This window comes from Gorilla gorilla, chromosome 7 (genome assembly GCF_029281585.2).
Source record: "Gorilla gorilla gorilla isolate KB3781 chromosome 7, NHGRI_mGorGor1-v2.1_pri, whole genome shotgun sequence".
Lineage (NCBI taxonomy): Eukaryota > Metazoa > Chordata > Mammalia > Primates > Hominidae > Gorilla > Gorilla gorilla.
The window spans coordinates 104,574,845-104,600,924 of record NC_073231.2 but is presented as its reverse complement, the minus strand read 5'-3'; the positions used below and the strand labels follow the sequence as shown (position 1 = coordinate 104,600,924).

Below are 26,080 nucleotides of genomic sequence, written 5' to 3'. Positions count from 1 at the left end.
AGTTCTTTTGTCATTTCTGAGTGTCCTTTTTGCTTGGGGACCATTGCTGGAGAGCTAGTGTGATCCTTCTGTGGTGGCACTACATTCAGATTTTTTCATGGTGCCAGTATTCTTGCACTGGTTTCTTCCCATCTGGAGACACTGGCACTGCTAATTTGTGTAATTATTTTCGTACTGGTAGGATTTTTTCTTTCTTGTCTTACAGTGTTGTTTTCTTCTTCTTTCCCTTTCCCCTTCTCCTTAGGAGGTGTGAGTGGAAATAATGCTGTGTAGAGTCTTTTGGCTTTGTTTTTATAGTCCTATGCACTTCAGTTGGCAGGTTTTATATTGGGCTGTGTAGTTTGGCCTATAAGCCAGTAGAAGGCGCTTATGGGTAAGAGCCAGGTGTTGCCAGTGTGACTGGGTATATATTTGATCCTTGTTTACTGGGAGCAGCTCTCCGTTGCCTCAGGCAGTGGGCTGATTTGTGGAGTGTACAGTGGTCTGAGTTTCCTGCTCAGCCCTGAAGGGGCAGAGGGAAAGATATGCAGGGCTGGACTGGGCAGGCTCACCGCCAGACCCTCCAGTGGCAAGCACAAGTGTCAGCGCATAGGGAGAATCCAGTGGGTAGTCACCAAGCACCCAGAGGTGTACCTGGGTATGAAGCTGGGAGACCTCCTTGGCCCTAAGTTCTCTGCACAGGGATGGGTGGCAGCTTAAACTCCTAATCCTGAAGAGTAGGTGCTCCAGATGGCTGGACATCTGCCTGGACATGAAGTAGAAAGGGTCCCCCTGCCATCCCACCACCACTAAGATTTCTGCGGAGGAGGGTTGGGGTGATGTAGGCTGCTGAACCAGGCAAGCAGGTGCTCTGAATGCCTGGAGTTATGCCTGGGCATGAAGCAGGGAGGGCCTGCCTGTACCCAGATCTCTTCATAGGAAGAGTGGCATGGCCCAAGATGCCAATTTGGGCAAATAGGTACTTTGAATATCTGGAGATCTTCTTGGGCAATGGAGTGGAAGGGCCCTGCTGCACCATAATCTATGTATAGAAGGATGGAGCAGTTCAGGCTGCTGATCCAGGTGAGTGGGTGCTCTGAATGCCTGGGAGATCTGTCTTGAGTGTGAAGCAGAGAGGGCCTCCCTACACTAGGATCTCTGCACAGGAAGGGTGAGGCAAGTCAGGCTGCTGATTCAGGTGAGCAGATGCTCTGAATGCCTGGAGATTTGCTTGGGCATGGAGCAGAGAGGGCCCCCCTGCACAGAATCTCTGCACAGGAAAAGTGGGGCAACTCAATCTGCTAGTCCATGTGAGCAGGTGCATCAGATGCCTGGGTATCTGTCTCCATGTGGAGTGGAGAGGGCCCCACTGTACCACAATCTGTGCACAGGAAGGGTAAGGCAACTCAGACTGCAGTTGCAGGTGAGAGGGTGCTCTGAATACCTCTAGATCTGCCTGCATGTGGAGCAGAGAGGCCTCCACTGTGCCATGATCTATATCCATGAAGGGTGAGGTGGTTCAGCTTGCTTGTCCAGCCAAACAGTTGCTCCAAATGCCTGGATTTTTGCCAGGGAGTAGAGCAGAGAGGGCCCTGCTGCACCACATTCTCAGGGGAACAAGCTGTGGCAACCAACCATGGCACATGCAGACCAGTTCCAGGTTGCTAAGCTGGATCTGGCTCGAAGTCTGGTTGTCCAGGAGAAACAATAGCTGTAGCAGCTCTTCTCTCATCCTTGACCTGCAGTGGAGAAGAGCACAATCCCAGCACCTACTGCTGAGGCACTAACTACAGTGTGGCTGTGAAGACCTCTGTCCTGCTCCAGAGCCAGAAGCCTATGTGGCCATGCTACTGGGTTGCCAAGGAATGGTTGACTTGCATGCACGCACATTTAAAATGGCGTCCTGCTCTCCATCCTGGGTCTGGGAAATGCCAGTAGCTTTTCCGAGTGTCTGTCCCTCACAGCATCTCCAAACCAGCTTGTCCCCAAGTTAGATCCAGGGCTTAGAAGAAGCAAAGTGCTCTTTCTTGACCTGGGTTGCTCAGATCCCCAGTGGAAAAGTGAGTCACAGAGGGAGGCTTTCTGACTGTCTTGCATACTTGGGCTTCCCTCACTTTTATCAATTGGATGCCATAATAGGGGCTGTTTGTGTTTGTGTGTCTTCCTTGGATCTGAGGTGTCTGTTACGATTCCAGTGGATTCTTGTTTTACTTTGTGAATTAAAGCTCTCAGAGTTGACCTTTGTACACTATCTTGCTATTTCCAAGTGAATGAGGCCCACTAAAAGCCTCTAATCTGCCATCTTGGAAATAAAAAATGATTTAGAATATTCCATAATCTTAATTGAGAAAGCAGTGGCAGGGTTTGAGAGGATTGATTCCAATTTTGAAAGTTCTACTTGTGAGTAAGATGCATCAAACAGCATCACATACTATAGAGAAATCTTTTGGGAAGGAAGAATTAATTGATGTGGCAAACTTCATTGTTGTCTTATTTTAAGAAATTTCCACAGCTAACCCAACCTTTTGCAACCACCACCCTGATCAGGCAGAAGCTATCGACATAGAGGCAAGACTCTCCACCAGCAAAAAGATTTTGACTCGTTGTAGGCTCAGATGATCATTGGCATTTTTAGCAATAAAGTGTTTAAAATCTTTTTTATTTTTAATTTTTATGGGTACATAGTAGGTGTATATATTGGGTACATGAGATATTTTGATACAGGCATATAATGTGTAACAATCATCAGGGCATAGTGGGTATCCTTCACCTCAAACATTATTTTTATATTAAGGTATGTACGTTGTTTTTTCAGACATAATGCTATTGTACACATAATAGACTACAGTATAGTGTAAACATTTATATGTCCTGGGAAAACAAACATTTTTGTGTTATTTGCTTTATTGTGGTATTTGCTTTGTTGTTGCGGTATGGAACCGAACCTGCAGTATCTCTGAGCTATGCCTATATGTCTTTCCTGTGACTACTTTTAGTATTCTTTCTCACTGATGTTCAGCAATTTGATCATAATATATCTTGGTTCTCTCTCTCTCTCTCTCTCTCCCTCTCCTTCTTTCTCTCTTTGTGTGTTTTATCTTTTCAAATTTGTTGAATTTGACGCATCTGTGTGGGTTTATGGCTTACATAAAATTTGGAAAATGTTTCTCCTTATTTCCCTCCTTCCTTTCCTTACTTTTCTTTCCTTACTTCCCGTCCCATTTGTTTCTTTTTCATGTGGGACTCAGGCTTTTTGTTTCTTCCTTTATTTAAATAACACTTTTTCCTTTTCAAATGATTTCATCTTTTGTGCTGCACTGTCTAATCTCCTTTTAATCTTATTCAACAAAATTTATATTTCAGATATTTTATTTTTTTAGCAGATAAAGGCTTGTTTTATTTTAATGATTGATCTGTATAATCACCAAGACCACTATGTACAGACAAGAGAAGGGGAGCTTTGTTTCCTCGTCTCTTCCTCCTTGGACAAAGTCTTGATGCTCTCTTTCTTCTTGGCCTGGAGGCGCTCTTCATGGTACTTGCATGCTTCCTTGGTCTTAGACCAGCAGGCCTCTGCCTGGTCAGCCAGGAGCATCTTGTGGGTCTGTGTGCCTTCAGCAGGTGGATGTGTTCCATGAGAATCCACCTGTTTTTGAACACACTCCCCTTTACCTTCAGGTACAGGCTGTGATACATGTGGCGATCAGTCTTTTTAGATTCACAGTATCTTTGAGCAGCTGATGCAGAATTCCTATTCTCCTCACCCAGGTTACCTTCTCTGGCATTTGAGTATTGGCTGTACCCTTTTTGTTTACCTATGCCCATGTACCTGCCCTTCTGGCAGGCCAAGGTGCTTTTCTGGCAGTGAGCCCAGGAACGGACAGTCACAGGCTTATGTATAATCAGCCCATCTTTGATCAGCTTCTGGATCTGCTGACAGGAGTTGGCATGGCCAGTTTCATTGATCTCATTGGTGTCCAGCCAGATCTTCTTTTTGCCACAGCGGAGGACACTAGAGGCAAGCCTCTTCTGAAGCATTGAAAATACTCACAGCTTCTGCTGCAGCAACGAAAGCAAATATTTTATTTTTTATCTCTTAAATTTCCATTTATCTTTCCCCCTACCTTCCATTTCCTTTAACATCTGTGAGTATGTGAAAGTATATTCATAAGAGGTTTTTATAAGATATTTATCAATTTCACCACCTCTGTGGTTTCTGGGTCTGTTTTATTGACTAATTTTTCTCTTTATGAGTTGTAGTTCCTGATTACTCATAGGTTTAATAATTTTTTATTAATTTTTTTGACATTGTTAATTTTACATTTGTGAATGTTGAATTTTGTTTTGCTTAAGAAGTTACAGACTCGTTCTGGTAGGCAGTTAAGTAAGTTGTCTTGTGGTTTGGCTTGATGCTTTTGAGGTTAGTTTTTAAGCTCCTCTAGGGAGAATCTGGAATATCCTTTATCTTTTGGTAATATAATCTCCTTTCTAAAATAATGCTGTTCTGAGTTCTTTTCTGAATGACCTTTGTATTCGTGGAGTTCTTTCAACTCTGGATAGTGGGAAAGATTCCCTGCCTTGTGATATTTTGTGATAAATTGCCTTGTCTGGGAATTTTGCTTTTTATTGCTCCCTGGTCATTTTTTTTCCCCTTAAGAAACTGGTTTTCCTGGGCTTTGAGGAGTGTTTTGTAAGCATGCACAGATTGGCATTTCATGGAAACCTCTAGATAGATTGCTGAACCTTTTCCCTGCATAGCTCCCTTCTCCCGATACTCTGTAATGGAATTTCCATTTGCCTTGATTCCTCACCAAACTCTAAGCTCTGTTTCTTCAACTCAGCAAAATTGCTTGGTTCTCTTTGAGTTCTTCTTTTCCTGTGCTACAGTCTGACATAGTCTCTAGATCTAAAGCCTGGGCGATGGCAGGGCTCATCTTATTTCTTCTCCTTCTCTTGGGGACCTCAGTATATCCAGTTCTGGAATGCCTGATAGCCAGCATCTGAAAATAGTTTCTTACGTTTTGTTGAGTTTTGTAGCTATTTGCAGCTGACAGATAATTCTGCTTCCTGTCATAAACCTGGTGGCTAGAAGTGGAAGTTCTACAATGGATACTTAAACTTTCAAGCTGCTTGCACTTTTGGTAGCTTTTGATGTAGCCAAATATTACCTTCTTGTGCTTCATGACCTCATTTCTTAAATATTGGTGTTTCCTTGATATGTGTTTTGTGTTTGACTCTTTTTTCTTAGACATTTTCTTGATGATTTTGTCTCTTCTGAAGGCTTTAAGCAATGTGCTGATGACACCAAAAATTATATTTCTAGTTCAAATCTCTCCTGAGATTTGTAAATTCAGTTGCTTACTGGAAATCTACTTTTAGATGACTAGAATTGAGCCCATCTTGTTCCCCTCCAGACTGTTTTTTTTTCCCTGTGTTTCTTACCTTAGTAAATGGCATTACCATCCACTCATTTGCAAAAATAAAATAATGACATTTTTTATATGGCAAAAAATCAGATAGACTGCAAAACTAAAAGCTTATAAATGAAGTCAAAATCCAAATGAAAATGTTTATAATCTCAAAAAAAGGGCTAGTTTCCTTTGTATACACATAAGAAAAGGACCGAAAACCCAGTGGAAAAATGAGCAAAGAACAAGTAGGTGATTTAGTTTCTTAATCATATGAAAAGATGGTCAACTTCACTCATAATAATACAAGTTAAGTCTACACTGAGCTAATAAGTTTTCATCACAGATTGGCTAAAATCCAAATAATTTCATTAAATACCCTATTGATGGAACTGTGGGAAAGAAGGGCTCTCATATATTACTTGTTGGAGAATAAATTGGTACAAACTCTATGGAGGACAACTTGCTGAAATCAGTGTATATGTATATATATTTATATAACATACAATTATAATAGGTAAAATATACCATAATGTAATCAATAATTTTAATAATTACCATATAGTTATGACAATAGTGATCTTATGTTATACTACATTATTAAAATTATATTATTACATGATTATATACTTATTTGTCAGCATATCTACTTTTATATTTATGTGTGTGTGAATGTCTATTCTCAGTTTCATTTCTGGGAATTTATTCCACATATATACTAGCACATGACTTATTCATTCATTGACTTATATATAAGGTTATATATATTCATTCATTCATTCATTCATTGACTTATATATAAGGTTACTCATTGCAGCATTGTTTATCATATCAAAAGAGAACCTGGATGTCCATAAGCAAAAGACTGGGCAAGTAAGATATGCTATATCTCTGTAATTGAATAGGATGCAGCTGTAAAAAAGAACATTGATGCATTATTCAGGTTGAGAATCCCTTATCTGAGATGCTTGGGACCATAAATGTTTCAGATTTCTGAATTTTGTTTTGTTTTGTTTTTTTGGAGTATTTGCATATACATAATGAGATATTTTGGGGCTGGGACCCAAGGCCAAACATGAAATTTGTTTTGTATCTACCTTATACACACAGCCTGTAGGTAATGTTATACAATATTTTAAGTAATTTTCTGCATGAAACAAAGTTTGCATACATTGAACCATCAGAAAGGAAAGGTGTCACTATCTCAGCCACCCATGTGGACAGTCTGTGGAGTTGTTTGTCATCACCTTCATTTCTGACTCTGAATTTACATGCTACTGATAAGCGATCATTTTCTTATACTTGCTCATGCATAAGTACTTAACTGCAAAAAATATGGCATAACATTAATACAGTGGAAAAAAAAAATATGTTCAGGGTAATGAAGCAGCACAGTGGCATTGCCAGAATACCTCTATCAGCTTTTAAACAACAGGAACAACAAACAACGGCAGGCTTTTAGTTTTCACCTATGATGCTGATTTTTGATTGAAAGGTTACTATTATACACTGTGTGTTTTTTTTTTTTTAGGTGAGAAGAAACATCAGAAGCAGCTGAGGGGCCAGGAAATAGGTCCGCTAGGGATAAGGAAACATTCTGCTGGATGGCTTTTTTATTTTATTTTATTTTATTATTATTATACTTTAAGTTTTAGGGTACATGTGCACAATGTGCAGGTTTGTTACATATGTATACATGTGCCATGTTGGTGTGCTGCACCCATTAACTCGTCATTTAGCATTAGGTATATCTCCTAATGCTATCCCTGCCTGCTCCCCCCACCCCACAACCGTCCCCGGTGTGTGATGTTCCCCTTCCTGTGTCCATGTGTTCTCATTGTTCAATTCCCACCTATGAGTGAGAACATGCGGTGTTTGGTTTTTTGTCCTTGTGATAGTTTGCTCAGAATGATGGTTTCCAGCTTCATCCATGTCCCTACAAAGGACATGAACTCATCATTTTTTATGGCTGCATAGTATTCCATGGTGTATATATACCACATTTTCTTAATCCAGTCTATCATTGTTGGACATTTGGGTTGGTTCCAAGTCTTTGCTATTGTGAATAGTGCTGCAATAAACATACGTGTGCATGTGTCTTTATAGCAGCATGTTTTATAATCCTTTGGGTATATACCCAGTAATGGGATGGCTGGGTCAAACGGTATTTCTAGTTCTAGATCCCTGAGGAATCGCCACACCGACTTCCACAATGGTTGAACTAGTTTACAGTCCCACCAACAGTGTAAAAGTGTTCCTATTTCTCCACATCCTCTCCAGCACCTGTTGTTTCCTGACTTTTTAATGATTGCCATTCTAACTGGTGTGAGATGGTATCTCATTGTGGTTTTGATTTGCATTTCTCTGATGGCCAGTGATGATGAGCATGTTTTCATGTGTCTTTTGGCTGCATAAATGTCTTCTTTTGAGAAGTGTCTGTTCATATCCTTCGCCCACTTTTTGATGGGGTTGTTTGTTTTTTTCTTGTAAATTTGTTTGAGTTCATTGTAGATTCTGGATATTAGCCCTTTGTCAGATGAGTAGATTGCAAAAATTTTCTCCCATTCTGTAGGTTGCCTGTTCACTCTGATGGTAGTTTCTTTTGCTGTGCAGAAGCTCTTTAGTTTAATTAGATCCCATTTGTCAATTTTGGCTTTTGTTGCCATTGCTTTTGGTGTTTTAGACATGAAGTCCTTGCCCATGCCTATGTCCTGAATGGTATTGCCTAGGTTTTCTTCTAGGGTTTTTCTCTTTTTAGGTCTAACATTTAAGTCTTTAATCCATCTTGAATTAATTTTTGTATAAGGTCTAAGGAAGGGATCCAGTTTCAGCTTTCTTCATATGGCTAGCCAGTTTTCCGAGCACCATTTATTAAATAGGGAATCCTTTCCCAATTGCTTGGATGGCTTTTTAAAATGTTTCCTCGAGAATCGTCTGCCTCATTAACAGTGGCTTTTGTCTTAGAAGTCTCTCTTTGATGTTATAAAGTGACGTGATTTCCTATTCTGTTAAGATTGCACTCTACTTTAGTCCTAAAATAAGCCCATCACACCAATATCGTCTTCCGGCACTTTTTCTGCAATGTTAACATCTTCATTGTCATTACTACTACCATAACCTTGATTCAGAACCATTTCTGCTATTTCGTTTTTCTTTTTTTGAGATAGGGTCTAACTCTGCCACCCAGGCTGGAGTGCAGTGGTGTGATCTCGGCTCACTGCAACCTCCACCTCCCAGGCTCAGTCTCCCAAGTAGCTGGGACCACAGGCATGTGCCATCATGCCCACCAAACGTTTTGTATTTTTTAATAGAGACAGGGTTCCGCCATTTGCCCAGGCTGGTCTCGAACTCCTGAGCTCAAAGGATACGCCTACCTCGGCCTCCCAAAGTGCTAGAATACAGGCGTGAGCCACCGTGCCCAGCCCATTTCTGCTATTTTACCATTGGTCAATGAATGAGCAACTGGAGACTCATTATCAATGTTAAAAACTTATTTGATATCCATTTCTTCCAACTTACTGACAGACTCTGAAGGTATTTTTTTGTATATGTAAGGAAGTCAAACATCTTTTTATTTTTATTTATTTATTTTTAAAATTTTTAATTAATTTATTTTTTTGAGACGGAGTCTTGCTCTGTCGCCCAGGCTGGAGTGCAGCGGCGCGATCTCGGCTCACGGCAAGCTCCGCCTCCTGGGTTCACGCCATTCTCCTGCCTCAGCCTCGCAAGTAGCTAGCTGGGACTACAGGTACCCGCCACCATGCCTGGCTTATTTTTTGTATTTTTAGTAGAGACGGGGTTTCACCGTGTTAGCCAGGATGGTCTCGGTCTCCTGACCTCGTGATCCACCCGCCTCGGCCTTCCAAAGTGCTGGGATTACAGGCGTGAGCCACTGCGCCTGGCCTATTTTTTTTTTTTTTTTTATCTTGACATACAGAATCCTTCAAAGTAATTGCCTTGTTCATCATCATTACTGAACATAGTTACAAGCTAGAGATTGTGCCAGGTATGCACAACTGTGTCTTTAGATACTGTGTTCCAGTTATCGACAATAGCATATACAGCATTCTAAATGCTGAACTGCTTTCGAAAACCTTCCACGCTCATATTTCTGTTCACTGCTGCAAGTAGGCTGTTCAAGAAAGTGTTTTTATATTTATTCTTTATTGATCTGAGGATACCCTGCTCACTTGCTGAATTAATGAAGTCACATTTGGGGGAAAGTACATGGAATAAACATTATATTTAATGAGATTTTTCAGCTGGAGGATGAGCAGAACAGTTGTCAAGGAATAACAAAATCTTGTAGCCATCATCCAGTCCAGCTTCCCTGCAGCAAACCTGAACCACTGCTACAAAATGTTTGTGAAACCAATCAGAAAAGATGTCCCTAGTGACCCATGCCTTTTTGTTAGTCTAATAATGAACCCAATCTTTCCCACACAGCAGGTTTACACTTAGTGTGCCTTCTGCATTAGCACCTCCCAGGACAGTTACTCTGTCCATGGCATTCTTATCCTGTAGGGGCTGTAGTCAGAGTCTTTCTGGGGAACTAACACTAAACTGTGATGTTTCATCAGCATTATAGACTTGTTCTGGTGTCAGATTTTCATCAGTGATGGCCTTGGCAAACTTGTCAATGAATTTTTCTGCTTCTTCATGATCAGCAGTTGCTTTATTCACCACAAATCTTTGAAAAATTAATGTGTCTTTTCTTAAATTTCTGCAATCAGCCTGTTGAATATTCACAGTTCCCTTCAATTTTCAGTTCATCATGATATATCTTTGCTTATTTCATGAGCACCATACCATTAAGTAGTATGTTTTCTCTGCCGTGCTGACAGATGTACTCTTTCAGTACACATTTGAGATCTTCATTTTGGTTTTCTGCAATTAAGAAAAATTTTTCATTAACTTCTGTTCATTGACACTTCAGCATAGAACTTCAACAATTTATCCTTCTGTTTCTTCAGGTTGTATATGGTGGTCATTCCAACACCATGCTCTTTTGTAAGACATTTCCCATACTGCTTTCCAGTTTATCCAGCAGCTTGACTTTTTGTGCTAGAGATAAGCATAAATGCTTCCTCTTTTTCTGTCACTTACTCAGATTTTCAACATTGTCTTTATCCCACAAAGCAGAGAATAAGCAAAAACCCACAGTGAGTAATGCACAGTCTTGGCTCCGTGTGGGGCATCGTGGGGAACCTGTCATTGGTGCATCTGGCCTGTACCTGTGCCATTTTATTGCCCTTCTTTGGATGTGCTTGGGTGGGAGAATCTGTGCATGCATGGAAAAGATATGTCGGAGCTGAAGGGGGCTGGGGAGGATCTTTTTTCCTTAAATTGTGTTATGTGCTTACAGTTTGACTGTGACTCATTACATGAGGTCAGGTGTGGCATTTTCCATTGTGGATATCATGTTGGTGCTCAAAAAGTTTCAGATCTTGGAGCATTTTGGATTTCAGATTTTTGGATTATGGATGATTAACCTGTATGGAAAGATCTCTAACATAGTTTTGTCAAGAGAAAACAGTAGACAACATGACAATATTTATACAGAAGGGTGTGTATATGCTTCTTATATATTCAAAGGGGAGGAATTAAGAATATGTATTCATATTTATATAAAGGTTTCACAAAAAACTAATAAAAGCGATTATTTTTGGAGGTGTTGCTGGGCACATGAGGAACAGGGCTTGAAAGGAGAATGTTTACTATGTATGTTTTTGTATTGTTTGAGTCTTCTGAATATATTAAAATAAAGTTAAAAACTTGGTAAAATTTTAAAAATTAAAAATTTTGTAAAAGATCTTTAAAGAAAATATTTTCTTTCTTCTTTCTTTTTTAAATCAGTAAACTAAAAAAGCTGAGTGAAGACAGTTTGACTAAGCAGCCTGAAGAAGTTTTTGATGTATTAGAGAAGCTTGGAGAAGGGTAAGTACAAAAAATATGAAAGCATGTAAATAATTTCAGAACAATTTAAAAAATATTATATGATGTTAATATTTCAACTGGAGTATATTCGTATGAATTGAATAGTATTTAATAGTAATTAAACTTGGCAGGTGATACTGAATTTTAAAGATTAGTTTGTGCTAAATCTGGTAATAGTGTTTTTTCAGAGAAAGTAGGCCATATATATATAAGGGAAAAGCAAGAAATGTACTGTGAAATGATTTTCAAGAGTTTTGTTAGTTCATCCCTTACGACATTCTTATTAATACGCTTGAAGGTTTTGACTTTGTTAGGCAAGTGACCATAAGGCCATCCTTTTAGATCTTGAGGCTCATTTTATTTTGGAAAAGGTAAGTAGTTGATATGACAAGAATATCTTAGTGAGGGAAACAGTTTATATAGGCAGAAGAATAGTTGACATGGTTTCAAAATAACAGTAGAGAAACATGTCCCGGTTTGAGCAGAGAGAAAGGTAGGGAACATTTAATGGAATGCCAAAGTATAGGAGAATTTCCAAAATAAGAAAGGTACAAAACAGAATTAAAAGAAGCTTATAGATCAGCAAGAACAAGGACAAGGAAATAGAGAAAATGAAAAGGTAAAATAATAAGCTAGGCCGGGCGCGGTGGCTCACGCCTGTAATTCCAGCACTTTGGGAGGCGGAGGTGGGTGGATCACTTGAGGTCGGAAGTTCAAGACTAGCTTGACCAACATGGAGAAACCCCATGTCTACTAAAAATACAAAATTAGCTGGGCGTGGTAGCGGGCGCCTGTAATCCCAGCTATTCGGGAAGCTGAGGCGGGAGAATCGCTTGAACCCGGAAGGTGAAGGTTGTGGTGAGCTGAGATCACGCCATTGCACTCTAGCCTGGACAATGCAAGCGAAGCTCCGTCTCAAAAAATAAATAAATAAATAAATAAATAAATAAATAAATAAACAAACAAAAAATAAAAATAAGCTGAACATGATGGAAGGAATAAAATCAAGTGTATTTTTCAGTAAATGTTAATTCTCCCATTATAAGACAAACTGTTAGAGTAAATGAACATGCGAAATCTACCTATATTCTGTTTATAGGAGATGCAAGTAAAGCAAATAATGGAAATATAAGGCTATTTATTTATTATTAATAGAGATGGGATCTTGCTATGTTACCCAGGCTGGTCTTCAACTCCTGGCCTCAAGTGATCCTCCTTCCTTGGCCTCCCAAATTGTTAGGATTATAGGTGTGGGCCACTGTGCATAGCCTATAAGGATATTTCTTATAAAAATATTATAGATAAGCATACAAATAAAAACAGAAAGTAATAGTAGCAATATTTATATTAGATACATTAAAGTTTAAAAGGTTTCAACTAAATGAAGAGATATATTAGGTAGCAATATCAAAGACAATTTATAACAAAACATGTCAGACAACATGGCAGCTAAATTTATGACAGAAAAGCTATTAGTGATGTCAGAGGCATCTAATAAAAGTATAATTGCATGGGAGATTTCAACGTATCTCTTTTAGAATTGGACAGATATAATAGAAAAAAGAGAAAGGACATAGAGGGATTAAACATTATGATGAATAAACTTGATTTTATAGAAATGTAAATATATATAAAGTAAAAATATATAAGGTACCTGTATGTCTATATAACTATACATATATATTCTTGCAGACCTGCTTTTCTGGTGTATGTTCAAAGGACCATTGATAAAAGAAAAGTTACAAATTCTAAAAAACAAGAGATTTTTACAGGTCACATTTTCTGATTGTATTAAGCTGTTCTTGTGTTGTTATAAGAAAAATACCTTAGGCTGGGTAATTTATAAAGAAAAATTTAATTGGCTCATGGTTCTGCAGACACTGCAAAAAGCACGGTGCCAGCATCCGCTTCTGGTGAGGGCCTCAGGAAGGTTATAGTCATGGAAGAAGGCAAAGGGGGAGCAGATGTCTCACATGGTGAGAGCAGGAGCAAGATAGGGCAGGGGAGGTGCCACGCAGTTTTATTTTTTTTTATTTTAAAATTTTTTTGAGACAGAGTTTCACTCTCGTCATCCAGCCTGGAGTGCAATGGCGTGATCGCGGCTCACTGCATCCTCCTCCCGGGTTCAAGGGATTCTGTTGCCTCAACCTCCCGAGTAGCTGAGATTACAGGTGCCTGCCACCATGCCCAGCTAATTTTCATATTTTTAGTAGAGATGAGGTTTCACAGTGTTGGCCAGGCTGGTCTCGAACTCCTGACCTCAGGTGATCTTCCCACCTTGGCCTCCCAAAGTGTTGGGATGACAGGCAGGAGCCACTGCACCCAGCCTGCCACACCGCTTTAAATAAGCACATCCTGTGAAAACTCACCATCTCAAGGACAGCACCAAGCCATGAGGAAACTGCCCCTGTGACCCAAACGTCTCCTAACAGGTTCCATCTCCAACATTAGGGATTACATTTCAAAATGAGATTTGGAGAGGACAAATATGCAAACCATATCACTGATTATACTCACTAAATTAGAAATAAGTAATTATAATATGACAAAATCCACACCAACTAGAAATTAGGAAACATAATCTGAAGTAACCCGTTGATTGAAGAGGATATTATAAATTATAAAACAATGAAAAGGAGAACACATTGTGCCAGTATCTATGGAATATAGCAAAACTAATTAAAAGTTTTAGTTCTAAATTCTTTCATTAGACTAACAAAGAAAGGCAAAAAATAAACTTAGTGCTTACTTAAAGAACTTAGAAAAATTATGAAACATACCAAAAGAAACTGAAGATTGAATTAAAGAAAAAGCTGAAATTAATGAGATAGAAAAAAATTAGAAATGATAAATATGGGCCAGGTGCAGTGGCTTACACGCTGTAATCCCAGCATTTTGGGACGCCGAGGTGGGTGGATCACTTGAGGTCAGGAGTTCGAGACCAGCTTGACCAATATGGTGAAACCATATTGTCATTTAGTAGAGTAGCCATCTCTACTAAAAATACAAAAATTAGCCGGGCGTGGTGGCATGTGCCTGTGATCCCAGCTACTTGGAAGGCTGAGACAGGAGAATTTCTTGAACCCAGGAGGCGGAGGTTGCAGTGAGCCGAGATTGTGCCATTGCACTCCGGCCTGGGTGACACAGCATGACTCTGTCTCAAAAAAAAAAAAAGATATGTATATGTTTGTATATATAAAAGCTTTTGAAGAGATCAGTAAAATAGTTAAACCTCTTACAATGTTGACTAAAGAAAATAGAGCGAAAATACAGAAGATTTGGAATAAGAAGGAAGATATAGCCAGTGATAGAGAAATGATTAAACAACTGTTAATTATAAAGGTACCAACTCATAGCATATTATTTACAATAGCCAAAATGTGGAAACAACTCAAATGTCCATCTGCTATCCCAGGTGAATAAACAAAACGTGATATGTCTGTACAGTGACCTTTTAGCCATAAAAAGTAGTGAAGTACTGGTACATTTTACAGTGTAGTTGGACCTACAAAATATTATGCTAAGTGAAGGAAGAAGCCAGATATAAAAGGTCACATATTGTATGATTTCATTTATATGAAGTATCTAGAATAGATAAATCTGTAGAGACAGAAAGCAGATTCTGTATATTTTGGAACTACATACAGATAATGGTTGTACAGCATTGTGAATGCACTAAATGCCATTGAATTGTACACTTTAAAATAGTGAATTTTATGTTGTGTGTATTTCACCTCCTCCCCTCCAGAAAGGTTCCAAGTATGTTTTATACAGTGTTTAAAGGACAGTTAATTATAGTTTTTTTTTTAAATGAAGCTAGTGTAACTTTAATATCAAGACCTAAATGTACAATAAAAGAAAACTGTAATTCAGCCTTGCTTTGTTACTCATTATGGTAACTGTTCCCACTTTGTCTCAGGTGAATAGCTGTTGCCACTTCTCTTGTGTTGGGATCCTGTTATCTATTAAATTCAAGGAGCCAGTTTCACTGTTGGCATATTTGTCATCTTTCCCCTGCACTAATAGAGCTTTGATCAATGCTGGTATCCTCTGGACCCTTTTTGTCAACATAGTTAGGGAGTATGTGAGCATGGCACTTAAGATATATATCCATTCTAGTATCCCATTTCCTTGAGCCTTTGATATGCTTCCTTTGGTGTGTACTGAGGCTCACTTAGCATCTCACTTAATATGGGCCACTGTTGAGTCCAGGTTTCAGTTAACTGGCTGAGCAACTGTTAGGGACACCCCCAACTGTTTGAGCTAACATGCTGAGTCTGGAATTTCTGGTCTTGCATCCATATCAGTACATTTCTTCCTCTCTGGAAATCTTAGAATTTGTTCTCACACATATTCTTTAGGGTTCTGATAAAAATTGGCAAAATCTTTTAACTTTTTTAGTGTGAATAGTAGCTGCTTGGGTTAAATTTTATACTTGTCTCCCTGGTGTCTATGGGAGTTGAGTATAACTTTGGGTCTGGAAGCAATAAGTGGTGGTGGAGTGGTCTGGAGGACCACTGCATTCTGCTGAAAAGTGACTGCCTCAGGAGGTAGATAGAGTCTTCAGGCATTGTAAGGTTAATTTTCTCAGACAGGAGGGCAGAGTTGCTTTTGGTATCAAGGGAGGCTTGATAGGATTTGGGGATTCAAGGTACTCAGATTAATGAGAATCTATCTAAATGTCCTAATACCAGTTCTCTAGGTACTTCTCTTTACTGTTAGATGCCTTAACTTTAACATAACAGACCTGGTGCTGATGTGAATTCAACTTGCAATGTAATTCAACTTCCGGTAAGACTATACCTAGAGTTTGTTTTTCAGAAATCTCAACCCTGTTTCTGTAAGAATTAAGAAATTCAGAAGTTTTCTGGTTCTCTCAGTCTTGAGCTGGACATTTAAGCCTTTAGCTTGCTGTGTTTGTTCTATAACTTTTCCAGTGCAGGCAGAGGCAGCAGCCCATTCTATAGTCCTTATACTTTATTTTCACCATACATTGTATTGATACAGCTACTTGGTCTTTTAAAGCTTTGCTTAGACTCCAGGCAACTAAGGGTGATAATTTAAATAACTGTTTGCCACTGAATGCCATAGACCATCAGTATACTATTTGTTACTTGTATTGAAGTCATTACTGTCTACACATCTGTATTAGTCTGTTTTCACACTGTTGGTAAAGACATACCCGGGACTGGGCAATTTACGAAAGAAAGAGGTTTAATTGACTTATAGTTCCACGTGGGTAGGGAGGCCTCACAATCATGGTGGAAGGCAAGGAAGATCAGGTCACATCGTACATGGATGGCAGCGGGCAAAGAGAGAGCTTGTGCAGACAAACTCCCATTTTTAAAACCATCAGATCTTGTGAGACCCATTCACTATCATGAGAACAGCATGGGAAAGACCTGTCCCCATGATTCAGTCATCTCCCACTGAGTCCCTACCACAACAGGTGGGAATTATGGGAGCTACAAGATGAGATCTGGGTGGGGCATAGCCAAACCATATCAACATCTAAGAAAGAACTAATTCAAGATTCTCATCTTTAAGATTCTTTCCCTTGGAACCACTTCTTCTACCAAAAACTATATTGCTATCAAGGAAAAGATAAGCTACTCTATGTACTCTAGATATGAAGAATTTAGTAATGAAATTAGGAGCTCAAATGAATTGTGGAGGGGCCAGGGATGCAAAGTTCATGAAAACTGTTGCCAAAGGTTGAAGGTCGAAGTCAGCATTGAAGATCTCAGCCTGAAGCACTGAAGTGGGTGTTTCTCAAAAGCTCTCTGGGAATCTGCTGGAATCCTGCAGTCTTGAGAAACTCCCACCAACTACCTCAGTCTGCAGCAGTGGTGGCTGTTGGAAGCTCAGCAGGAAGCCGCTGTGCACTTCATATCTGTCAGTCCATCTGCTACAACTGTATCTGGAGAAAAATGGTTTCTCCTTTCGTCATTCACACATACGTGTTTTTCGCACTGGCAGACTTTTAATGAGGAACCATTCAGGGAAGGGGATTCTGGGAAGTGGGGATTGCAGCTTCTCTTTCGTAGTGCTGAGGAGTCCTTAGAAAGGAGTGATGGTGTTGCCTAATTGACAGTAGATGATCTATCACTGAATTCTATGTTAGCTTTTGAGGGAATATACACACATACACACATACGGCTTTCAAGGGGAGATACACACACATACATTCCCCCACACCCAGCCCAATGTGACTTTGGGTACCAAACCAAATTAAATGACTTCAGAGAGCCCAAAGAAACAGAGGAGAGGATAAAATGTATTTTATTGAAGTAGCCGCTTTATCACTTATTTGTCTCTTTTTCACTTATTTTAAAAGATTATAAATTTTGAAGGGCTTCTGCATAGATTTCTAATATTAGGAAACATTCGATGTTTTCCATTGGCTTGCTCTTCTTTCTCTTCTGTAGAAAAATATGGTGAGAAAAACATGATTTTTGGGGTGGGAATGTGTTTGAATTCTGGCCCTACTGGTCTGTTTCTCATCTTTTAATGACGATAATAGTGTTTTTCCTTATGATTGTGAGGGTTGAATTTCATAATGCATGTAAAATACCTAGCATAGGACCTGGTTTATAGTAAGAACTCAGTACATAGTAGTGTTTAACCTCATTTTTAAGTTCATACTAAGGTACAAATGGCTTCTTCCTTCTTTGTTTTTACTTTTTAAAACACGTGAATATTCAGTTGGCAAAGTTTCAGGAGTTGTAGCAGAGACAGGTTTTGGGCAAGTGACTATTAGACCCTGTTCCTCATTTTATTTACGTGTGAGTTTGTAGTTTTTCCCTTGAGGAAAAGGTAATGAAAGGAACTTTTTAAAAAGAGACCTTGGATCTGTAAATCAGGTAGAAGCAGATGGCTGCAGATTCCTTGCTTCTCTACCTTTGATGTTAATGTGGTCCGCAGCTGAGGGTTTTAACTGTTAAGGTACTCTGAACAGAAGTGTGACTTTTTGATATTCTGGGGGTCATTTTCCTTGAGATCAGCCTTTTCTCCTAATTTGAGGCTTTGGCTATTTTTAATCTACATTTCATTCTTTTAATTTCCATTTATATCTTCTTAGTGCTGCATTTGTTTGAGTTGACCAAATGCAAGTCTGTTTCTTTCATTCATAAGAAAAATAGCTACTTATTATATGTTAACTTGATTATTTTAAGTCTGTAGTTGAAGCAATAAAGCTGATATAATTCATTAACTTTTAAAATTGTTACTTGTTTACTTTGATTTTTTAATCATTTAAATAGTGTTTTAAACTAGAAAAGACTACCCACAGAAAACTCACAGTAGACTTTTAATCTTATAGTCACGATGTTTGATAGGAAAAAAGTAATGTCTTGGTTTCTTTTAGGTCTTATGGAAGTGTATTTAAAGCAATACACAAGGAATCCGGTCAAGTTGTCGCAATTAAACAAGTACCTGTTGAATCAGATCTTCAGGAAATAATCAAAGAAATTTCCATAATGCAGCAATGTGACAGGTATGAAGAGATTTTATTTCTTTGCTTACCCTTGTTTTGACAAGTTTTGCTAATAAAATATAACAAAATTTATTCTTTGATCATCTGTTTAGTTTTCATTTCTTTTTCTTTTCTTTTTTTTGAGATGGGGTTTTGCTGTTGTTGCCCAGGCTGGAGTGCAATGGCTCCATCTCGGCTCACCACAACCTCCGCTTTCTGGGTTCAAGTGATTCTCCTGCCTCAGCCCCCTGAGTATCTGGGATTACAGTCATGTGCCACCACGCCTGGCTAATTTTGTATTTTTAGTAGAGATGGGTTTCTCCATGTTGGTCAGGCTGGTCTCGAACTCCTGACGTCAGGTGATCCACCCGCCTTGGCCTCCCAAAGTGCTGGGATTACAGGCGTGAGCTACCACGCCTGGCCTAGTTTTCATTTCTGACTTCCCATTGGAAGTGAGATTAATCCTTTAAGGCAGATGAGGATGGCTTTGTCAAGTGTCTTTAGGACTTACAGCTCTTTGCAGCTTTTCTGCTTAAAAGCAGAAATGAGGCTGGATGTGGTAGATCACGCCTGTAATCTCAACCCTTAGAGAGGCCAGAGCATCGAGGGTAAAGGAGCCCAGGAGTTCAAGGCCAGTCTGAGCAACATAGTGAGACCCTTTCTCTACCAAAAAAGAAAAAATTATCCAGGTGTGGTGGCTTGGACTTGTAGTCCTAGCTACTTGGGAAGCTGAGGTGGGAGGATTGTTTGAGCCCAGGAGTTCAGGGCCACAGTTAGCTATGATTGCAGCACTGCACTATAGCCTGGACTTTTTTAGGACAAATTTATGGATGAGAATGAGTTTTTGATGTTAAAGGGGTCATTTAACAGTCTGTATTATGTAATCACTTTTACTAATTAAGAAGTCATGTTTTATGTAAATCTAATTCATTCAACAAACATTCACTGAGCATCCCCAGTTGACCCGGTACTGTGCCAGGATCTAAGAATGCCAAAAGAACTAAGATACTTTTTTCTTTTTGAGGGATCAGTAGTGTAGTTGGGAAGACAAATATATAAATAAATAGCTGTAATATAGCACACTCATTGTACTGACTGGTGCATGGGGTAATGTGAAAAGAAGAAGGCAGGGCATCTTCCTCAGCCAGTGGAGCCAGGAAATCTGGAATGCTGACGAAGAGTTAATTGGGTGAAGAAATGGAGTGATAAGGGAGAGTCAAGGGGATGACAGGTAGAAAGGTAAAAACAACTCATTGGGGTGTGCTCATCTGACAAGATTTAGAATTATTGGAATGGAAAGTATGGGACAGAGAACAGAATGAAATGAGGTTGGATAGTTAAATGGAGCTGATGGTGAGAAGCATCTTATGCAATGTGAAGTAGCCTAGGCTTTATTCTATAAGGGATTCAGAGTTTATAAATTATGACTATGTTTAGCCTAAAGTTACTTAACCACAGAGGGATTTATTATTCTCCCTTAACAAAAAGTCTGCTAGTACAGCAGCAACAAAAGAACAGCCATGTCTCAGTCTTCTTTTCTTGTACTCTCTCATTGTTAGCATGTGCTTTGTCCTCATGCTTATTATCTCATGGCTACAACAGGGCTGCTACAGCCCCAGCTTTATGTCTACATTCCAGGCAGGAGGAAGAAACGAAGAAGCAGGGAAGGGGCTTTCCCAGAAACCTTCAGCTTCAGTCTTATTTGTAAGAATTGTCTCATGTGTGACTTAGAGCTGGTGACACAGGGTAGTCTGGGCACATTGTCTCCCCTTATCAATTCAGGGCCCTGTAGTTAGAGATTTATGGAAAGCTTACTCTCCTAACAATACATAGGATCCATAGATTGTAAGCTTTTTGGCTAATGAAGTGATTGCATAATCCTAGAGGAACTTTGCTGCTTGGATCTGTTCAATTTTGCTTTTCTTTAGAATATGCTGTATATTTAAATTATGTTACATATTTCCCATAGCATGTGAAATTCAAGTGGTTATAGAAAAAAAAAAGATACATTCCTCAACTGTGGTTCCCACAATTTGATATAGAATAAGAGATGAGATAGCATAGTGCTCGGCCATCAGGTATGCTTTATACTTGCCTGATGCGAGTATTATTTTGTTATTATGGTTAAAAATAGTTCAAGGATTAGCATTGTACTTTGAGTGTTGTCTAGGAAAGTCAGGGTCTCAAATATTACTGTTACATATCTCTTCCCTCAATCTTTGTAGGTCTTGGAACCTGTCAAATCTTGTTCAGATTTCTGCAACAGCATCTTATTTGTTCACTTTGTCTTTCATTTTTGCCTCCTCCAACCCATTATCTTCCTTGAAGCTAGAGCGTTCTTTCCAAAATGCAAATGTAATCAAGCATTCCCTGTTTAAAACCCATGGTTCCCCGTTGCCTCGAGAAATCCAGTCTCCTAAGAGTGGCATACAAGGTCCTTCATGTTCCATCTAGTGCTTACACCTCCAGTCTCTTACCTGAGCTTCTCTTTTAAGTGCCTGTTTACTTGTATTCTCTATCATCTAAGTCTTAAGTTCCTTGAGTTCGGGGATTGTATTTTACTCAGTGTCCTTGGATCCTGCCACATAATGGTTACTCAGATACTAATGAGTACTTCTATTTAATAATTTCTGTTTGGGCAACTCAACTAGACTATCCAGAGGGAATTACACATTTAACATTCTAAATCCAGTTTTAAACATTCCAGACAAGCCTTTCAAATTCCTGTGTATCAAAGGCATCATCATCTACTTAGTCTTTTAGCAAGGCTGAGAATCATCTTTATTCCTTTTTATGATACTTCAGATGATACTGAGTCTTGTAGATTTTCCTTCTGAAATGTCATCACTATCTTTATTCTTCTCTTCATTCCTTAAGGAAAGGAACCATATATTTTTCTTTATTAGCACCTGTTCGGTGCCTTAGCAGTATACTTTTTGATGAATGAATGAATGGGTGTGGTATGTATGAGGAGTACAAGGAAGAGCATTACAGATTGAGGGAACCCCAGGGAAATCAGGTACTTATTCTTGTTATGCACTTTAAGCTTTTAAAGGGAAAGAAAAGTAAAGAATACAATGAGAAGGAAATGTTAATAGAATTCTAGAACTTTTGTACCACTTTATAGCAGAATGCCTTGCACATAGTAGGTACTTCTCAAATATTTGTTGAATGAAATAAATGCTGAAGCAAATATTGATGAAAAATGGTTTCTGCCTTTTAGATTTCATTGTCAAATTCATATTGTAAGTATGAAGTTGCGAAGGATCAAAAAATTAGTTGGTTAAAAGATCCTAAAATGCTAAAAGATAGGACTAGTAAAAAATAAATTAGGGCCGGGCATGGTGGCTGACGCCTGTAATCTCAGCACTTTGGGAGGCGGAGGTGGATGGATCATCTGAGGTCAGGAGTTCAACACCAGCTTGGCCAACATGGCAAAACTCCATTTCTACTAAATAGATACAAAAATTAGCTGGACGTGGTGGCACGTGACTGTAATTCTAGCTACTCGGGAGGCTGAGGCAGGAGAATCACTTTAACCTGGAAGGCGGAAGTTGCAGGGAGCTGAGATTGTACCACTGAGCTCCAGCCTGGGTGACAGAGTGAGACTCTGTCTCAAAAAGAAAAAAAAAAAAAAAAAAAAAAGAAAAACAATTAGGAAATGACAGGGAGAAACTTAGATTTTAGCTACGAATAACTAGTATTAATGTAAATATGTTATTAAGAAATTAGCATAAAAATGATTGGAAGAAAACAGTATGAATTGAAAAATTCCCAAATAATACACTGAAATTTTGGTTAGGGAAAATGAGATATGCATTTCTGAAATTTAACTATTTTCTTAATACATTCAGCTATTTGTGAATTTGGTAAATTGTCTTGCTTTCTATACTCTATAAAAGGACCAGAGGTGGTGTTTTAATCTTTTTTTGTTCATTTTAAGTGAATATTTAATAATGGGCTGAATACTGCATGTTGGCATAAATATCTCAGGGAGCCCATCTGCTTTGTTTATTGCTGAATGTGCAGTGCCTAGTTCAGTACCAGGTACAGAGTAGACATTTAATGAGTATTTATTAAATGGATAAATCATAGAATATTAGTGCTAGATTCAACTTCTGTGGGTCAGCTAGTTTAGTGTTTTTCAAATCATACCCTGCTCTAAGAAGGTACTTTTAGGGGCATTTTCTTCACTGAAGAATTGAGTAGAATGAGAACCTCATTATTGCTTTTATCTTTTTTATATATGGGACTCTTTTGAAATTTTTATTTGAGGAAAAGTCTTCTAGTGCTAAAGCATATTTAAAAACAATTTTGCAGATACAGAAAATGAGACCTAGAGCTTTTACATGAATTGCCCAAAATCACACTGCTAGTTAGTGACTGAAATGCAATAAGAACCCACATTTACCCTACTTCAGGGCCAGTGTTGAAGAAAGCAATGCCTGTAAAAAGATTCCAACAGTTCAAAGTGAAGCACTCTCAAGGCATTCCTAGGAGTAGAGGCAACAGCTGGTTAGCAATACTATGTGGCAGGTAATATGTACACAAGGGAATCACAACTGACATAGTCCCTACCCTCCTGGTGCTTATATGCAGAGAAGGAACTTTTCATATCTAAACAAAGAGAAATATGTTGTTATGAATCAGGGCACACACCTATCCCCTTTTTACCTGTTCAACTAGTATGTATTGAGTACCACCTACTCCTAAGTGTAGCCCTGAAGTGCTCTCACAAGAGATACAACAAAGAATGGGTCTCGGCCGGGTGCCATAGCTCACGCCTATAATCCCAGCACTTTGGGAGGCTGAGGCGGGTGGATCACAAGGTCAGAAGTTCGAGACCAGCCTGGCAAACATGGTGAAACCCCGTCTCTACTAAAAATACAAAAATTAGCTGAGCTTGGTGGCAGGCACCTGTAATCCCAGCTACTGGGGAGGCTGAGGCAGGAGAATCACTTGAACCTGAGAGGTAGAGGTTGCAGTGAGCCAAGACTGTGCCATTGCACTCCAGTCTGGGTGACAGAGTGAGACTCCATCTCAAAAACAAAACAAAACAAAACAAAACAAAAAAAAAGAAACAAAAAAGAATGGGTTTGAGGCTTTAGAGAGACTTTCACTCAGCTGGAAGAAACAGACGAATGGGTAGGCTGTTTCAGTACACAGTGTGGTAACAGCTGTGATGGGATAGATATGGGGAAGTATGTAGGTTGGAAGAGATATCTAACACCTCATGTTTGGAGGTTCAGGGAAAGTTTTCCCAGGGAGGTTATACCTCAGCTGAGTCCTGACTGATGAGTTAGATTTGCTGGGCAAAGAGAAGAGATAACTCTTATGGTGAAATAGAGCATTTTCAGCTGGCCTGTTTAGGGTGTCACTGAGCACCCCTTGGCTTCTGCCAGAGTATTCTACATTCTTACCTGTTCTGTTTCCTCATGTTTCTAGATAAGATTCCATTTGAACACTGTTTCTGAGGCAAAAAAATAAATAAATAAATAAAAAATAAAAAGTTTGAAAATCACCATATTGGAGGATTATTGATGGACTTTGGCAATTTGTATCAGCAATTTGAACTTTGGCAATTTGTATATTCAGTTTTGGGTGGGCCAAGAAATAAATTGCTGTGTGATTGAGATTTATGCTGGAAACAGCTCAGTTTTAATAGAATATCCACATTGCCTTTGTAAAAACACTATATTACCATACTAAGTTATAGAACTAAGATTGTAGTAAGATGTTGATGAAAATGATGTAATTAAAAATAGCCATTTCTTTAGTATTTTAATTATCACATGCTCATATTAGGAAGACTTTTAAAAAGTATACCTTTAGCTATATATGGTTTTCTTCAATTAGAATGAAATTCAAGTTACTATTTAAAAAGTCACCTTTTGATTGTATGTGGTGGCTCATGCCTATAATCCTTGCACTTTGGGAGGCCGAGGTGGGCAGATTGCTTGAACTCAGGAGTTCAAGACCAGCCTGAGCAACATGGCAAAACTCTCTCTCTAAAAAAAATACAAAAATTCACCAGGCATGGTGGCACGTGCCTGTAGTCCCAGCTACTTGGGAGGCTGAGGTTGGGAGGATTGCTTGAGCCCAGGAGGCAGAGGTTACAATGACCTGAGATCATGCCACTGCACTCCAGCCTGGGTGACAGAGCCAGACCCTGTCTCAAACAAAAAAAAAAAAAAAAAAAAAAAAGTCACCTTTCAAGCAGTATTTTCAAATAGTATTCCATTTTCTTTATTTAATTATATGATGTTGTTGATGGACACTTAGATTGATTCCATATTTTGGGTGTTGTGAATAGAACATTTGGATTTTTATAAGAAGCTTAAACGTAATGATTCAGTCCATATAATTTGTATCATGCATAGTGTTTAAGTAAGGTACAATTAGATAGGAGTATGTAGTCCTTTTTCCATTTTTCCCCTTTGGTTTTTCTCATTTTTTTTTAATACTCTTTCTATTTTGAGTTGTGATGCTAGAGGAGGACCATTAGGATAAAGAGTATAGGGAGCTGTAAAGTGAAGATGGAAATGGAAAGGATGTGATCATTAAGTATGAGATGAGAGGAAGCCCAGAAGCCCCCACCCCCTCAAAAAAAAAGAAAACGAGAGCAAGATACGTCATTTTATTGGATTGAAGGCATTAAATAGGGAAAGGGAAAAATTAATGAGACAGGAGGATGAAATGAAGAGAAGATGCATAAGAGAAAGGCATAGAATGTGGCTCATGATTGGCATGCTAGTTATTAAGGCATCATATTTCACCTCTGCTTCCTGGTATAGTCTGTAATTTCCTTTGTGTTTTCCTGGTTCTTCCACCCAGTGAAATTTTCAAAGACATAGCTACTTACTCCTATTTAAAAGAGACAAAACTAGCCAGGCACAGTGGCTCACGCCTGTAATTCCAGTGCTTTGGGAGGCCAAAGCAGGAGGGTCACTTGAAGCCAGGAATTTGAGAGCAGCCTGGACAACGTAGTGAGACCCTGTCTGTACAAAAAATAAAAAAAATTAGTCCGGGTGTGTGCATGTTTATAGTTGCGGCTACTTGGGAAGCTGAGGTGGAAGGATCACTTGAGGCCAAGAGTTTGAAGCTACAGTGAGCTATGATTGTGCCACTGCACTCTAGCGTGGGTGACAGAGTGATACACTGTCTCTTAAAAAATAAAAATAAAAAACGTAACAAAACTACAGTTAACCCTCTGTATCCTGCTTGTTCTGCATCCATGGATTCAGCTAACTGCATGTTGGAAATATTGGGAGAAAAAAAGCAA

At 39.0% G+C, this 26,080-nt stretch overlaps 1 protein-coding gene and 1 pseudogene across 7 annotated transcripts in view; one reads left to right on the top strand and one right to left on the bottom strand.

Annotated features, from left to right (window-relative positions):
• Positions 1-26,080, top strand: part of STK3 (serine/threonine kinase 3) — a 422,170-nt gene that overhangs the window by 41,729 nt on the left and 354,361 nt on the right. For all 7 annotated transcript variants that reach the window (XR_008667625.2, XR_008667626.2, XR_010135011.1 and 4 more), the window contains exons 2-3: positions 11,244-11,324; positions 18,691-18,819. Coding sequence is in view for 4 of the 7 variants with exons in the window: in XM_031013812.3 (XP_030869672.1) it covers positions 11,244-11,324; positions 18,691-18,819 (210 nt within the window). In the remaining 3 variants the exon portion in view is untranslated. The remainder of the gene's footprint in view (positions 1-11,243; positions 11,325-18,690; positions 18,820-26,080) is intronic.
• LOC109027940 (large ribosomal subunit protein eL19-like) lies at positions 3,413-4,079 on the bottom strand (annotated as a pseudogene).